This window comes from Micropterus salmoides, unplaced genomic scaffold (genome assembly GCF_014851395.1).
Source record: "Micropterus salmoides isolate LMB-PRFRI ecotype aquatic unplaced genomic scaffold, ASM1485139v1 Ms_hic_scaffold_7, whole genome shotgun sequence".
Classification (NCBI taxonomy): Eukaryota; Metazoa; Chordata; class Actinopteri; order Centrarchiformes; family Centrarchidae; genus Micropterus; species Micropterus salmoides.
Window position 1 is genome coordinate 35,809,068 of NW_024044459.1, and position 16,399 is coordinate 35,825,466.

At 39.3% G+C, this 16,399-nt stretch overlaps 1 protein-coding gene across 1 annotated transcript in view; it reads right to left on the bottom strand.

The window, feature by feature from the left end:
• Positions 1–1,189: 1,189 nt before the first annotated feature.
• The window catches only part of LOC119891569 (nuclear factor 7, brain-like), a 57,368-nt gene continuing 42,158 nt past the window's right edge, over positions 1,190–16,399 (bottom strand). Inside the window, exon 4 of the mRNA XM_038703324.1 lies at positions 1,190–4,018. Coding sequence (XP_038559252.1) covers positions 2,312–3,739 — 1,428 coding nt within the window. The 5' untranslated portion in view covers positions 3,740–4,018 and the 3' untranslated portion in view covers positions 1,190–2,311. The remainder of the gene's footprint in view (positions 4,019–16,399) is intronic.

The window sequence follows — 16,399 nt, forward strand, 5'->3', positions numbered from 1 at the left end:
CACACACACACACACACACACGTTTGTTCCACTATTCCTGTGGGGACATCCCGCTGACATAATGCATAACCTGCTAATTGAACCGTAAAACAAGTCTTAGTAAAAAGCAGTCTCAACACGTGTGGACGTCACAGTGAGCTATAATTATTCTAATTCCTTTGAGATGATTTGACTAAAGTTAGAGTTTCTGAGATCCGCTGGACAAACAGACTGTGAAGGAAATGTGATCCTGCTAAGAGGTAGGCTAGTACTAGTGATCAACAGCAAACAGTAATATGCATGGAACTAAGTGTCAGAAAGTGGAAATAAAAGGGTTGAAAATGACCAGGCTGTGAACAAAACGTGTACTTTGTCTCCGTCTTGTGACGTTTACGGGAAGAAAAATGCTGTACATTCAATATGCTGATGACATTATGCACATGTGAGCATGTTGTCCCTGAGACTGCATTAAGTAGGTTACAACATGAATCACATGTGACAGTGAAAGCAAACAATGTTTTCTTCTTGGGAACGCTTCTCCATTTCTACACCCTTCATACACTGTTAGTGTTATACAGTCCTGCTGACTGACTCAACTCCTTTAAAGAACCGAATCTTTAGTGAAACTCTTAATTCTCCTAAAGAGCAAATAATTCAGACGCTACATCTCTGTCTGTATAACCCTCAGTGCTCCCTGTCTGTAACAGACCCCAGTAACAACATACTGTTACACCTTCAAATTATAATTATGATTCTGCTTGTTTTTAACAAATACAAAGTGGAAAAGTCAGAAAATATATTTTATTTTAAACTCTGAACTGCCTTTTTAGAGTTTATAATCATGCAGTGAAGTTGTAGGAGGGTAAGTTGCACAGCTCTTCTCCAATACGCTTTATTCATCACATGTTTGTTTCTTTAGCCTTCTTTAAGGTGGAATGAGGTTGTTTCAGGTTTCTTTTAGACAGTCAGTTAATCCGTCATGTGACTTTACAAACTGACATTTGAACTAAATTAGTTTGGCTGTCCACAAATGTTGACGTTGAAAGAGTTTCAGTGAAGAATTAGTTGTTTTGAAAATAAATACATTTAGATTTAACTGTTATCTGCAATTTAATTTGTATTTTCAGTCACATGACTGTTTAAAATATTTATGTAAAGGAAAAAGGAATAAAAACTGCTGGTGGTTTAATTACACATCATGTGAAGCAGCTGATGTACATTTACTTTATTAAGAAATAGCTGAAGCAATAAAAAAAACATTAAACTAAATTGTACTGCTGGTATTTTCTTTATGTTGATCATAAACTGGAGATTTATCACGTATCATGTTTATTTATCATGTTACTGATGATGTACTCACTACAAACTGCAGTATAAAGAAGCACTGTAAGAATTAAGGTCCAAATTAAAATTGAAATCAATTTGAACAGTTTTTTCTAAAAAGAAATAAAACAACAGACCCAAACCTGAAATAACTCAAAAGACTCAAAAGCATCAAAAAATATAACTGATGATGTTAAAAAGAGGAAAGTGAAACGCAGCATTTGGTACAGTGGATACAAACTACTGTACAATGTTGTTTGACTCCAGATGTTGATAACCAGGAGAACTTTGTCTCCTGATGACGTCATACAGTTTCAGCATTTTCTTGGAGATTAAACTTTATTTAAGAGGCAGCTCAACTAACACACTACTACTATTTCTTTTTGAAAAGCCACAAACTCCATGAAGAAGTAAAATGAATATCTAAAGCAGGAGTTCCAACCTTTAATACATTTTGACTGAACTGAACTAAAGTGAATCCTGAAGTGAACAGAAGATCCAGAAATCTCTCAAAGTAAAACTGATGTTTGATGATGATTAAAGTTAAAGAATCCCACAACAGGAAGCAACGTGTTGGTATAGTGGATACTTGACATGTTATATTGTGGTCTGATTAAAAACCAGATGCTGCTGACCAGGCTAACATGTTAGAATCTGAACATTAGAATTGATTTGAACCTGGATGAAAGCTCAAGGCCGGATGATATAAAACAATTTCAGTATTTAGATATCATTTTAATCTGCTTTAACTTTTATTCATGCTGATTTTTCTAATGTGATCTAGACAGACATTGAGATCGGAGTAAAGTCGTAATTATCTTTCAAACTACAGAAACAGTCAGCAAAATTAATTTGTTGACCCTCAACACCAAATGAAATCTGCTTTAGATATAAAAGACGAGCAGATCAAGAATGTTTGGGTCTGAAGTGTGATGATGAGTTTAGAGTTTAATAAACCTCAAACAGTCTGAAAGTAAAAGTTGGAACAATAAACTTACATTCCTGAACGTCACAGAGAAATCTCAGTGTGACAGATTTTGATATCAGAGGTTTCAGCATCACCAGACCTGAAAATATAAAAATATGGGAAGAGTTTCTCAGTGAAAGTGTCTCTGTGAGTGCAGATGTGAGTCATGTCTTCAGGGTTGTAGAAGGACACCTTCCTCTTGTCATAGTCCAGCTGGACTCTGATCCTCTGGAGACTCTTCTTCACTCTGACAGTCTTACCAACAACATCAGTGTATTTTCCACTGTGATGCCTTAAACACCAGAATCCATATTTTGGTGAGGGAAATGTCTCTCCCTTCCTGTCAACTGACTCTTTAGCCAAACCTACAGTCCAGTCAGGATGGTCTCCCACCTCCACCTCCCAGCTGTGTTTCCCTGAGCTGAAGCCCTCAGAGCCCAGAACAAGGGCATACTTAGTGTTTCTCTCTGGATTGTCAGGAAGCTGCTGGTTTGCGTCTCCACGTCTCACACTGGTCAGATCATCAGACAGATAGAGACAGCAGTTTGCAGTGTTTGGGTCCAGAATGACAGGACTGAAGTGGACCTTGTCCTTCATCTTCTCCCAGACTCTGAAGGACAGGTTGCCCAGGTGTTTGGCCACATCTATCAGCGCTCCTGAGAGCAGCTGTGGATCTGACAGTGAGCGCTGGACTCTGGCTCTGGTCTGAGTGGCTTTATAACTGCTGAGGAATGGCACGCTGGGTTTCTGCAGCTCTTCTTCAACAGCAGAGATCCTGTCTGACAGAGAGGACATCTGCTCCTGAATCTTCTTCATCTCTCTGCTCACAGTCTTCCCCTTCTGCTCCTCTTCCTCCCTCAGAGCTGCCAGTCTGGACTCCTCTTCCTCTTTCAGGAACTGGTGGAGCTTGTTGAACTCTGCTCTGATCTGCCTCTCTGTGGACAACAGCTGCTTCTTGGACTGTTGAATCACTTCATTGTATGTTTCCTCCACTTGTTTGTATTTGTCCCTCTTGTCCTGCAGAGACTCTAAGTCAGATTTCAGCTGCTCCTTCAGGTCCCGGACTGCTTGTTCTACAGGAACCACCTTGTGACTCTGGTGGAGAGAAAACTCACAGACAGGACACACAGCTCTCTGCTCGTCCTCACAGAACAATGGAGGCTCTTCTTTATGTTTACTACACACCTCCTCCACCTTCTTCTCTCCTTTTTCTGTCTCAGATGATCCAGTTTTCTGTCTCTCAGCAAAGGAGTCAGCCAGTTCCTTCAGTGGAAAGTTGACTCCTGGATAATCCTTTGATGATTTTCTTTTACAAATGGGACAGTTTTTGTTTCCAGCTTGTTCCCAGAATTTCTGCAGGCAGCTTGAACAGAAGCTGTGGTTGCAGCTCAGAGACACAGGATCTCTGAAAGTCTCTGAACACACGTGGCAGTTCAGGAAACTTTCAAAAAGAGTTATTTTCTCAGCCATTTGATACTGAAGTTATTTTTCCACAGACTCACCGAGTGAACGTCTCTTCCCTTGATTGTTTCAAATACTCCAAACGTGTGTTTTCCAGCAGAGATCTCTCACCCTGTGATGGCGTCTCAGCTCTGTTCAACAATGTCCAAATCTGCTTTTAGTTTCACTTTCCTCTGTCACGGGCTGAATGAACAGCAGGAAGTGTTGCCATGTCATCTTCTCACCAGCAGATGGCGCAGTCAGGATGTCTGTCAGAGTCAGTACAGGACAGTTTCCATGTACAGGTGTCTGTAGGAAGACAAACACGAAATTGGGTAAAAAATGTGATCTGTAATTTTCTTTCTCTAAATAAAGAATTAAAATGCTCATAAAAAGCCAAACTGTGTTCATTGAATCCAGCTGAACTAAATATAGAACAAGCTGTTAACATGAAAGCAAAAGAAAGCTTTTGTTTAAATTTCATTTCATTTCAACTTGTTCTCATCCCTCAATAAGCCTCTGTAAAATTCACAGGGTAAATATTTTAAACATCACTTTTATTAGCCTTCTGTTTTTGTAAACATTGTGTTACAGTAAATGTACAAATAATAATCATGATGCAGAATCCAGAAAATAAAAGTCTTTCAGTCGAGGTCTATTTGTTTTACTTTCTGGCACATTTTCTCTCCCTTTCATTCATTCATTCATTCATTCATTCTCTTTACCCTCTTATCTACAGTAAGAATCACACGACTTGAGTCATGTTAGTTAAATCCTGCATCAGCTGTATTTATCATTAGAAGATAAAAACTGTAAAAATAATACATGACCACCTCTTCACTTTAAAATTGTTATCCCAATATAAAATTTCGCATCATTTGATGTGAATAATTTCCATGATAAATGTCAAAAAAAAAATCTCTTTCAGGTTTAAAGACAAATTTTTAAAGTTGAAGAATTTTAAAATGTAATCGTGATAATTATCATTATTGTTTTATTGCCCAGCCCTACCTGGACATACAGTCTGTCTGACAAACAGTCTGTGCAGGATGTTTTTTAAAAGACAAATGTGAAACTGCTCTGAGGTGGTGCTGTTGATCAACACTCTCAGTCTATACAACCCTCAGTGCTGCCTGCACTGATACAGATCCTGACATTGCTCTGTATGTACTTCTGTTGTGTCTTATTTTATCCAGCAGTTGAGCAGCAGAAAATGAAATAATGAGAAGCAGAGAAAGTTGCAAAAATTCAGTATTAATCTGTATCTTGTACAGCTGAGGTCTGATGATGCCGCAGCAGCACAAAATAAATGTCAGCCTCTTAGGAGCCAAAGAGACACATTTCTGAGGTATAATTCAATCTGAATAGTTTATTTTAGAGGATTTGACTTGATTTGGTTCCTGATGAAGCAACACTTTAACAGCAGTGATGCATTTCTTAGAGACCCTGGACAGTACGTCTGTAAATCTGAGATTCTGTGAAGGATATTTTTAACAATCAAAATCAAAATCAAAAACTGCAAAGACCAACAGCGAACAACAAAATGTGGCAATGTTTTCTTCTTGGGAACGCTTCTCCATTTCTACAGAAGCTGTGGTTGCAGCTCAGAGACACAGGATCTCTGAAAGTCTCTGAACACACGTGGCAGTTCAGGAAACTTTCAACAAGAGTTATTTTCTCAGCTATTTCTACTATTATCCAAATTAAGACTCACCCCAGAAATTTCCTTCAGTTTGCTGCTGAAAATCCTTTCAGTGTGCCGTTAGAGATCTCTCAGACTGGACAGGCCTTGTGGTTTTGTTCAACAAAGTCAGAATTTGCTTTCAATTTCAACAAGCTTTCTCATCGGTTATTGATTAACGGTTCATGGATCAATGATATCTTTATAATCCCAGAGGAGCTATGTGTTGTACAGTGGTAGTAAATGCAGTCCTGTGTTTTTAATAGCAGCAGATCCAGCAGGATATTTTACAAATTGACCAGTGTCTTAAACACCAACAGGAAGGTGATGTGTATCTTAACAAAATATTTTGACTGTGTTTAAATAAAAATATACTTTGTCACAGTAAAGAGCAGGAATCTGTTGGACACAGAACCAACCACAGACTCTGGAAAGTTGTCATTTACTGTGACGTGAAGGAACATTCAGGAGGTGTGTGAGCGGACATGTTTTTGTGATTAATTATGATTTGCTCATTTGAGCTTTAACATGTATCCACATGAGACTGAAACCTTCTTGCAGTTTATTGCTCCTGTTTGTTGCAGATTACAGCTCTCGCTTATCTCTGGACTTTGTGTGATGATTTATATAATAACATATTATTAAATGCCTGTGCCTGACCTTTGGACACACAAAGCAATTAAAGCAACTGTCCAGAAAGTCAACAACTTAAAAAATGGTTTAGTGTCTGTTTCACTTTATTTATTTTCATTGCAAACCCCCTCAAAACTACAGAAAACACTAAAAACTGAACTCTGTATCTGTTCTTATTAGCGTTTGTAAGACTCACCAGGATTGTGTGGATCATACTGATATATAAGAGCACTATCTGAACTGATGTTGATTTATTTTGCAGTGACTGTGTGAAATAGTACTTTCAGCTGCATTGATAACTGTTACTCACAGAGAAGTAACAGGCAGTAACTTGAAAGAAACTGACTTCCTTCCCAGCAGGGAAGAGACCACCTTCACCTTGGCTGCTGCAATGGCATCAATAACATTTGTAATTTTAGAACTGAAATTATCTACAAGCTCATGGACTGAGGCCCGTGAGAGGGCGTGTCGAGGAGAAAGCCTCAATAAATTTTTCACTAGTGTTCTCAGTGATATGCCGTTTTGTGATCACCTCTATTTTAACATTTGTGTGCACGCAGACAGCACTCTCAAAGAAAACACAGGAATGATCAGAGAGAGCAACATCAGTCACCACAAGCTTGGAAATGTTCAGACCCTTGGAGATGACCAAGTCCAAAGTGGGCCCCTTATTGTGCGTGGGCTCCGTCACATGTTGGGTCAGTCCATAATTATCAAGAACACAACTCGGTTCTTTAGTCCCTCTGTCCTGGGGGTTGTCAACATGGATGTTAAAATCACCAACAATAACTACTGTTTTGACAGAAGCCCCGAATGTAACTCAACAACAGCATAAAAAATATTTTCCATAATGATATGCAGTCAGGCACACATAGACACAAAAGGGGCTTCAGCACCTGCCCTTTTTTCTGGGATGCTTGTTTGTGTTTTTTGCTGTTGTTTTTAAATAAATGAATATACAGTATATTTATTCCTGTTTGCAACAGATTCCCTGTCAAACAAATATATTTATTGGGAAAAAAATCTAAATAGGCCATCAGGTCAGAAGATGAGACTTTGGAGTTTGATGCCTCTCTCTCTCTCTCTCTCTCTCTCTCTCTCTCTCTCTCTCTCTCTCTCTCTCTCTCTCTCTCTCTCTCTAAGGCAATATCTCATGGCCTTACAACCTAATGTACTGATGGAGACACTACAGGTGAACACAGTAACATTTGTGTCTGATAACGTCATCACAATCGCCACATTTATATGCAAATTAGGCGTTAACTAATTAAAATGTGCTACTTTGCACACATTTGACAAGTCACTGCAGGTGAATGGGATAAAGAAAATAACTAAAGCATATCAACACAGAACTTCCCCAGTTAATGACTTCCATCAAGAGTATTTTCCTCTGAAATGTGCTGTGTAAATGTGCAGATTAGCTTGTTTTGGGTAATATAGAAGAAATCTATAGATGCAAATAGACCGAGGGTATTAGGCTTAAAACCAACTCCATCTAAATGTTTATTCTTGAAGTTTTATTTCCATTAGAGTAAAAGAAGACATGGAAGCAAAATAGACCAAAGTCTCAAAATTGACCACTCCATGAAAAAAGCGCCTTAAAGAGTAACTTCATAGTTTTGATGCTCGACTCCTCATCTAATAACTCTGCATTCTGTTGTATGCTGAGAGATCCTCATATAATACAGACAGCCCTCCCTCAAAAACTAAGTCCATGTCACCATCAGTAATTGTGTGTGTGTGTGTGTGTGTGTGCATGGTAAATGTAATATAATAGCAACAATAATAAAGCATTTGATCAATACGTTAGTGTATTCAGGCAATTCAGTATTCTGTTGCTTGGCTGTGTGAAGCTGAAGGTTATCTTTACTCATTTGGCATCTGGCTTGTGAAACTAAAAGTAAAAGTATTTAAATAATATTTATTTTAATTCTGCCTGCAGCCCAATGCAAACATAATGTAATTTATGCTAATATATATACTTGAAACTAGTAGCATAGAAAACATGCACATTGTGGCAAAGTTTCCTTTGCTGTCGCCTGCTGCTGTGATAAACCTGGTGAATACTAAAGAAGACCGTGGTCTCTGTCTGAACTGATCATTTTGTAGAAAAGTAAAAATGTTGTTGAGTTAATGTATTTGTCTTGTCTTAAAAAATGCCCTTTTTTTCACTTGAGCCCCTGCCCACCAAAAAGTCTGTGCACTGTCCCTGTATGCAATAATCTTCATGACGCAGCCTTGTCGTCAAAGAGCGGAGGCTACTCGCAATAATGTTGCTGCATTATGTTTGAAGTTCACGCAACGCCTGCTGCAAAATTGTAATCAATAGCCTACATTTAAATCTAAATGTTGTCTAGTCATCGTATTAACACGAACGGTTGACAGTCGCCGCAAAGTAGTGAGAAAATATGATGCCACGTGACCGCGACGCAGACACCTGACGTTCAGGGTAGCGCTTGTAGTGTGCTGCCGTTTCTGTCCCCCCCGCTGTGAGACACTACTGTTTCACTGTCTCCAGGATGCTTCATTCCCTCTAAAGCGGCTGTGAGCTGCACGTTAAAAGTGAACATTTGTGTGGAACCGTGGTGATGTTTCTGTCTGATCACAAGTGTTTTCAGTTTCGGTTTTCTTTCTCTGGTGAGGAGCAGTGCGCTCCTCTCATCGAGTAGGCTACAAGTCAAATCATTTCTTTACATAGAAAAATGGGCAACGATCGTCCCATAAAGCATATAATACTGACATTGGGCTGGCCCAATCACTCCCTCCCCCTCTGCTCCAGCTGTTTCAAATGCGCGAAAATAACCGATTTATAGATATGAACTAAAAAAAGAATAAGCTACTGATTGATGTCCTTCCCTTTATAAAAATAAAGACATTTCCAACATAAATTGGTGCAGAAAATGTCTCCAGAATTCAGGAAATTAAGTGTTTAATGGTCAAAATCTTCAGGGGGAGGACCCCCAGACCCCCCAATATTTCATTAATAAATGTTTTTTTACTTTATTAAAATGAATTAAGCTAATTTAACATTGAGGTGAAAAGGTGCCATCTGCACATTAACAACGACTTTAGGCTACTTCAGGCATGCCTGCATGTCTGTAGACTCAGCTGGGATTAAATTCTATGAGAAAGGTTGATCTACAGGAGAAACATCTGACAGCAATACAGAATGCTGGCTCAAGTGCATTAGAGGAAGACACACCCTGACACAGATGTTGCCAGTTTCTTAGCTCTAATGAACTATAATTAAACCTTAAGAGGAACCCGCTCAAGTGTGTCACACACACGCACACACACACACATACCTTTACACCACACACACAAATGCACACGCAGCACACACTGGCAACACTTTAGCATACTTTATTTTAATTCACAAATAATTTAAGGGATTTAAAAATCTTAGAATCTGCTTTTACACACACACACACAAACAAACACACACACACACACTCTAACTATTTACTGCGACTCATTTTTTGCTAGTCATGTATTCTGTTGCCTTTAATGCTGTTGTTATAACTTTTTGTATTCGTGTATATTCCAGTGTTGAGAGCAGTCAGTGAGAAAACATTTTGCTGCAATGTTTACATCATTTACTGGGTTCAATAACTACAATGTTACTGGAATCAGTACAGCCAGAGACCCCTGGGACAGGAGTGGAAGGAATAAAACAGTCACTCACAAATGTACTTTGGGTTTGTAATCAACTCCAGTAGTTTTTACTGTATGTGGAAATTTGTCATAAGTGTGTTCTCTTTTATAAGTAGTCAATATTGTTTGCCAGTCACATACATTAAATGTTTAAATATCTGTTACATATGTGTTTCTATTATTTCTCAATGTATATGTAAATAAAAGGGTGTTGTGGGACTGAAATTCAGCAATTGTGGGCGGCAGCTCTGCATTGAACAAGACCAGGTCAGGCAAGCCTGAGTCAGACTCTGCTTTTACTGATTGTACAGCTACATAAGCATGAGAAGAATATAAGTAATAAATATGACTAAAAGTAATCAATTTTCTAATTCTATCTATGCATAATATGATTGCCTATGTACACCGCCCCTGTACCTGTCACTGTTTTGTCTGCCTCCTCATCCTCCTGCTGCTTCTCCTGCTGCTCCTTCATCCTCATCAAGATGACCGGAGTCATCATCACCTTGTCCCTCTGTGCATCACCTCCACTGAAGTCAGTGGTAACAGCTAATACAGAGATCCTCACATAATCACTTCCTCTTAAGTAATTGTGCCTCCTAAATAAAAGCTTGAGAAAGTTTTTTTGCAGCAGTGCTTCATGACAAGTTTATTGAAAGTAAGCGTCCATAGGTTTATTATAAATGCTGATCAAACGCACACACTGCAGGGTGAAAAAAAGGGAGAAAAAAAATCCACAGCTAGTTGGACTCAATCTTACAAACTTCCTAACAGTTGTCCCGCACAGTACCGACTGAGCTAAGCGTGCACATGAGTATACAAGGATTTGAAATAATTTGACTTTGCTCTGGTAAAATTAGAGAATAAGGTTAGTTCAGGATCTATAAAATAGCAAGATATGTAATTAAAAATGTATTAATTAACAGAAATATACTGAGTTAATAACTTTGGTGTCCTACTCTTTTCCAACAGCCACCTGATACTGAATTTCAGCAAAAAGGGATCAGAACATCAAGCATTCCTTCTGTTTTTAAACACAGTTTTAGGAAAATGTATTTCAATGTCCAAACCAAACTGCTCATAATATTCAACGTCACATAAGAAAAATGAAACCCAGAGCTCTAACCAAAGTGGAAAGCTCCTCCCTGTGAGTGTGACAAAAGGCCGAAAGGGCTTTTAAGAAGCAAACCAAACTTAACTGTCAGCTGAACATTATGGATCAACTGGAAATCTATGTTAACGTAGAGAAACCATCAGGAAATCCTGGCAAAAAGAAGAGACGAGTTAATTCTTCAGAAAATATTTATGCAAATGAAGACACGATCCAGACTCAGCTGAACAGAACTGGACCTGCACTCTCAGGTAATGAACACATGCAAACAGGTTAACCTGTACACACTATAATAGCATGATGACAGCAGGTTCATGCAAATATGTGAATATTATTTACTCATCAGCACACACAAATATAGAATAGAACAGATCAAAAGATGAGTATGGGACAAGAGTTCAGAATTTCAGCTCTCATTTCCTGGTATTCACATCTAGAAGTGTTAAACAACTCAGGACATATCACCGTTTGTATTAGACCACAGCATTCTTAGGTGAGCAAAAGTAATGGAAAAAAATAACGTTTAATATTTGGTTGCATAACCCTTGTTTGCAATAACTGCCTCAAGCCTGCGACCCATCGACATCACCAAACTGTTGCATTCTTCATTTGTGATGCTATTCCAGGCTTTTACCACAGCTTCTTTCAGTTCCTGTTTGTTTCGGGGTGCTTCTCCTTTCAGTCTCCTCTTAAGGAGGTGAAATGCAGCTGTATTGGGTTAAGTTCAGCTGATTAACTTGGCCAGTCTATGACCTTCCACTTTTTCCCCTGATGAAGTCCTTTGTTTTGTTGCCAGTGTGCTTTGGCTCATTGTCCTGCTGCATGATAAACTTCCTCCCCATTAGTTTCAATGCATTTCTCTGTAAACTGGCAGACAAAATGTTTCTGTCCACTTCTGAATTCATTCTGCTGCGACCATCATCAGTTACATCATCAATAAATATTAATGAGCCTGATCCAGAAGCAGCCCAAACCATGACATTACCTCCACCATGCTTCACAGATGAGCTTGGATGCTTCGGATCATAAGCAGTTCCTTTCTTTCTCCACACTTTGGTAGAGATTAATCTCGGTCTCTTCAGTCCATCAGATTGTGTTCCACAACCTTTGTGGCTCATCTCTGTACTTCTTTGCAAATTTCAATCTGGCCTTCTGATTCTTGCTGCTATGTTTCTGCTCTCTGAGTCTTCTTCCAACAATGGATTGTGATACCTTCACCCTGCACTGTGGAGGTCGTTGCTGATGTCACTTACTGATGTTTTGGGGGTTTTCTTCACAGCTCTCACCATATTTCTGTCATCAACTACTGTTGTTTTCCTTGGCCGACCTGTTGGACGTCTGTTGCTCAGTACACCAGTAGTTTCTTTCTTTTTCAGGACATTCCAAGTTGTTGTGCTTGCTCTGCCCAATGTTTGTCCAATGGCTCTGGTTGATTTTCCTTCTTTTCTCAGCTTGACAATGGCTTGCTTTTCTCCCATGGAAAGCTCTCTGGTCTTCATGTTGGTTTATCCTCTTTAGCAGAAGTCTTTATAGTCTTTATAGGTGCCAAGGATGAAAACGTGTTCCACTAGTTTTGCTCACTTGAAAAATGGGTGGGATCAAACAAAGGGTGGTTTGTCCTGAGTTGTTTAACACATCTAGATGTGAATACCACGAGATAAAAGCTGAAATTCTGAACTCTTGTCTCATACTCATCTTATGATCTTAAACCCAAATGTCTTCAGTGAACAATCTCATATCACCTGATGATGTGTAGTTTACTATGGTAACGGGGTGGGGGTCTGGTTGTTTAAACGACTGCTGATAAGCTGGCTGTCACCAGTTAGAGCTAGGTTTTTGATAGATATAAGCAGAACAGCAAAAGAGGAACTAAAACAGCAAGTTATCATTACCAACACTTTGACCAAGCGTCAATATGTGACGAGTCGAGAGCCTGTTGTCGTATCACCTGCTGCTTATAAAACTGCCTTGCTATAAGGAATTCTTACCTGTAACCTGTTTTTCACTTAAGCCAAAAGAGCACAACCATGTAATGTGCAATGCAATTAATGACAGCGTATTACTGTAAGTCAACAGTCTCCAACAAGGCAATTCAAAGTAATTTACATCATCATTTACAACATATAGGCAACATAGGGAAATGGAAAAAATACACATTAAAATATAATTTGGGTGAAAAAGAAAATAAAAACAGGATTAAAAAATAATGTAGCAGGTCTAAAGCTACGTATAATTTTAATACAGTTATGAAAATTTATATTTCCGGGAATATTAATTCATGCCTCGAAACTAGGAGCAGCACCAAAAGATTTGCTTGTCCGCCCAAGGCTTTAGGTCCTTGAGTATAGCCTGATAATTACACAGATTTCTGGTAATTCATTAGTTGTTAATGGTTCAGTTATTCTGAAATCGTAAACTTTAGTCAATCAGTCAGTCTCAAATCTGAGGGTGAGTTCTATGTACAGGGACTCTGGATTTTTAACAACACACACACAATATCGCTGTGCCCAAGGTGAATTTTATTAACTAACAAAGGGAGTACAACAGTGGGGTAAAGGTGGTTATATGAGTATAGCCTGATAATTACAGAAATGTTAGCTGCGCACATACAGCATGTGGTGCGGTCCACACATGACTTACGTGAATGACTAATCATTCATGCAGCACACCTGGACACACCACCGCTCACTGAACAGATCTCTGCCTCACTGCCACAAACAACTGTCTCCACCTGCTGGCATGTAAAGCCGTCTGCTCCCGGCGCTGTTCCACAGACTTCTATTCCTGTCATCATCACGCATAGACCAGTAAACCGAAATGTGCACATCCCACACAGAAATATTAGTAATCTCTTAAGGATTAGGACAACTGCACCAACTCCAGCACCAAGAACAAACTCATTTAAAATGGCTCTCTTCAATGTGAGATCACTTTCAAGTAAGACTTTTATCTTAAATGATTTTATCTTGTCTGCAAATCTAGATTTTATGTTTTTAACTGAATCCTGGTTGCAAATGAATGACTATAGCCAGCTAGCTGAACTGTGTCCGCCTCAATATGATTGCTTTAGTCAACCGAGGGTCAGTGGTCGTGGTGGTGGGCTAGTGAGCGTGTATAGGAAAAATTTTAAATGTCATCAAGTACGCTGTGATGAATTTAACTCCTTTGAAGTTCTCACTCTTAAAGTTGGAGGGCTGCAACCTATCATATTTGTTATAATTTATCGCCCCCCAAAACCGCCTGGAGGATTTTTATCAGAACTTCCTGAATTTTTATCTACTCTGGTTTTAAATTATGACAGAATTGTTCTTTGTGGCGATTTTAATATTCATGTTGATGACCCCAACAATGTTAATGCAACTGACTTTTTAAATATGGCCACTTCTTTTAACTTCAAACAACATGTCAAAGGGCAAACACATAACCGTGGTCATACACTGGACTTGGTTTTTACCCTGGGTGTCAGCATTTCCTCTGTGGAATTAGTGGACATGACCATATCTGACCACAGATGTATTGTTTTTAGCTGCGATTCGCCTGTTACTCATGCGCCTCACCAAGCTCCGTGTGTTGTTGCATCTTTAATGAACAGAGTGTTTCAAAGTTTTGCGCATTCTTTCAGAGCCAAAGCCAACACCTGTCTAATTCCAACACCAACAATCTGGTCGATCACTTCAATCATATCTGCTTGTCGTCACTAAATATTACTGCTCCTCTAAAGGTTAGGCCTACGTCTAAAGCTAGTAAGCAACCCTGGATAAATGACAGCATTCGCAGCCTCAAAAGGGAATGCAGGAAAGCAGAGCGCAGATGGAAAAAATCCAGTCTCCAAGTCCATTACCTCAGTCTGAAGGATTTATTAATTAACTACAATAAAATGGTTAAGGATGCGAGAACACACTATTTTTCTGAACTCATTACTACACATAAACACAATCCCAGGTTTCTGTTTAAGACTGTGGATCAGCTGGTAAACCCAACCCCTCCTTGTGCCTCAGCTGGAAGTAATGATGACTGTGAATTGTTTTTATCTTATTTTACCAATAAGGTGGTGTCAATCAGAGCCTCTATTACCCCCGTGGACTCTTACTCAGAGGTCCTCACCAGCAACAACAGAGTTTTAACCAGTTTTATCCCATCGACTTGTCTGAGCTTTTAAAAACAGTATCACAAATGAGAGTGTCCTCCGGCCCACTTGTATAATACCTACAAAATTTTTACTGAAAGTAATAGATTCTGTTGGGCCCCATTTGATCTCTGTTTTCAACAGCTCCCTATCTACTGGTTGTGTCCCTGATTATTTTAAAACGGCTTGCGTGAACCCACTTTTAAAGAAACCTGGTTTAGATCCCTCCCTCCCACATAATGTTAGACCAATTTCAAAACTGCCTTTTATTGCAAAGATTCTAGAAATAATTGTGTCCAAACAGCTGCTCACTGTGCTGGAAAATAACAAATTATTTGAAAAGTTTCAGTCTGGTTTTAGGAAGTACCACAGCACTGAGACTGCCCTGCTTAAAGTCACCAATGACCTTTTAATGTCTGCTGATGAAGGTATGTGCTCAGTCCTGGTACTCCTGGACCTTAGCGCTGCTTTTGACACCATTGATCACAACATCATGTTAGACAGACTGAGGCACTGGGTGGGGATCTCTGGTACTGCTCTAGAATGGTTTTCATCCTACCTGTCAAATAGGAAGTTTTGCGTGTCTGTAAACAATTATGTCTCTTCATTCAGTTAAATATGGTGTGCCTCAGGGGTCGGTCTTAGGACCCATTTTGTTTTCCTTGTATCTGCTTCCCCTTGGACATATTATCCATAAACATGGCATTTCTTTTCATATTTATGCTGATGACACACAAATATACTTGCCCGTCAGATCCACAGACCCTGGAATGCTGAGTTCACTTAACAACTGCCTTTGTGAATTAAAAAATGGATGTCAAATAATTTCCTCCAGCTGAACTCAGACAAAACAGAAATCCTGGTCCTCGGGTCCAGCAGATGGCAAATCAAATACTGCCATCTGCTGGTTCCCTAGTAAATCACATTAAGCCTGTGGCAAAGAACCTTGGTGTTTGGTTTGATAGTAATTTAAATTTCGAGCAGCACACCACAAAGCTTGTTCAATCATGTTTTTATCAACTTAGAAATATAGCTAAAATTCGATCTATGTTAACTTTTAAGGACACCGAGACCATTTTACACGCCTTCATCTCATCACGCCTGGATTATTGCAACAGCCTTTTCACCTGTTTAACCCAAAAATCTATTGATCGACTCCAGACTGTCCAGAACTCAGCTGCCAGGCTTTTAACCAGAACAAAGAAATATGACCACATTACTCCTATTTTAGATTACACTGGCTCCCAGTATGTTTTAGAATTGACTTTAAAATTCTATTGATCACTTTTAAAGCTCTTCATGGCCTCTCGCCTTGTTATATTTCTGACCTTTTAGTCCCATACGCACCAGCAGTACCTTGAGATCCTCGGGCAGAGGTCTGTTGTCTGTTCCAGAGTCTCGACTGAAAACTAAAGGGGACAGAGCGTTGCTGTCAGGGCCCGAGGCTCTGGAACAGCCTGCCCGAGGAAATCAGGCGGCTGAGTC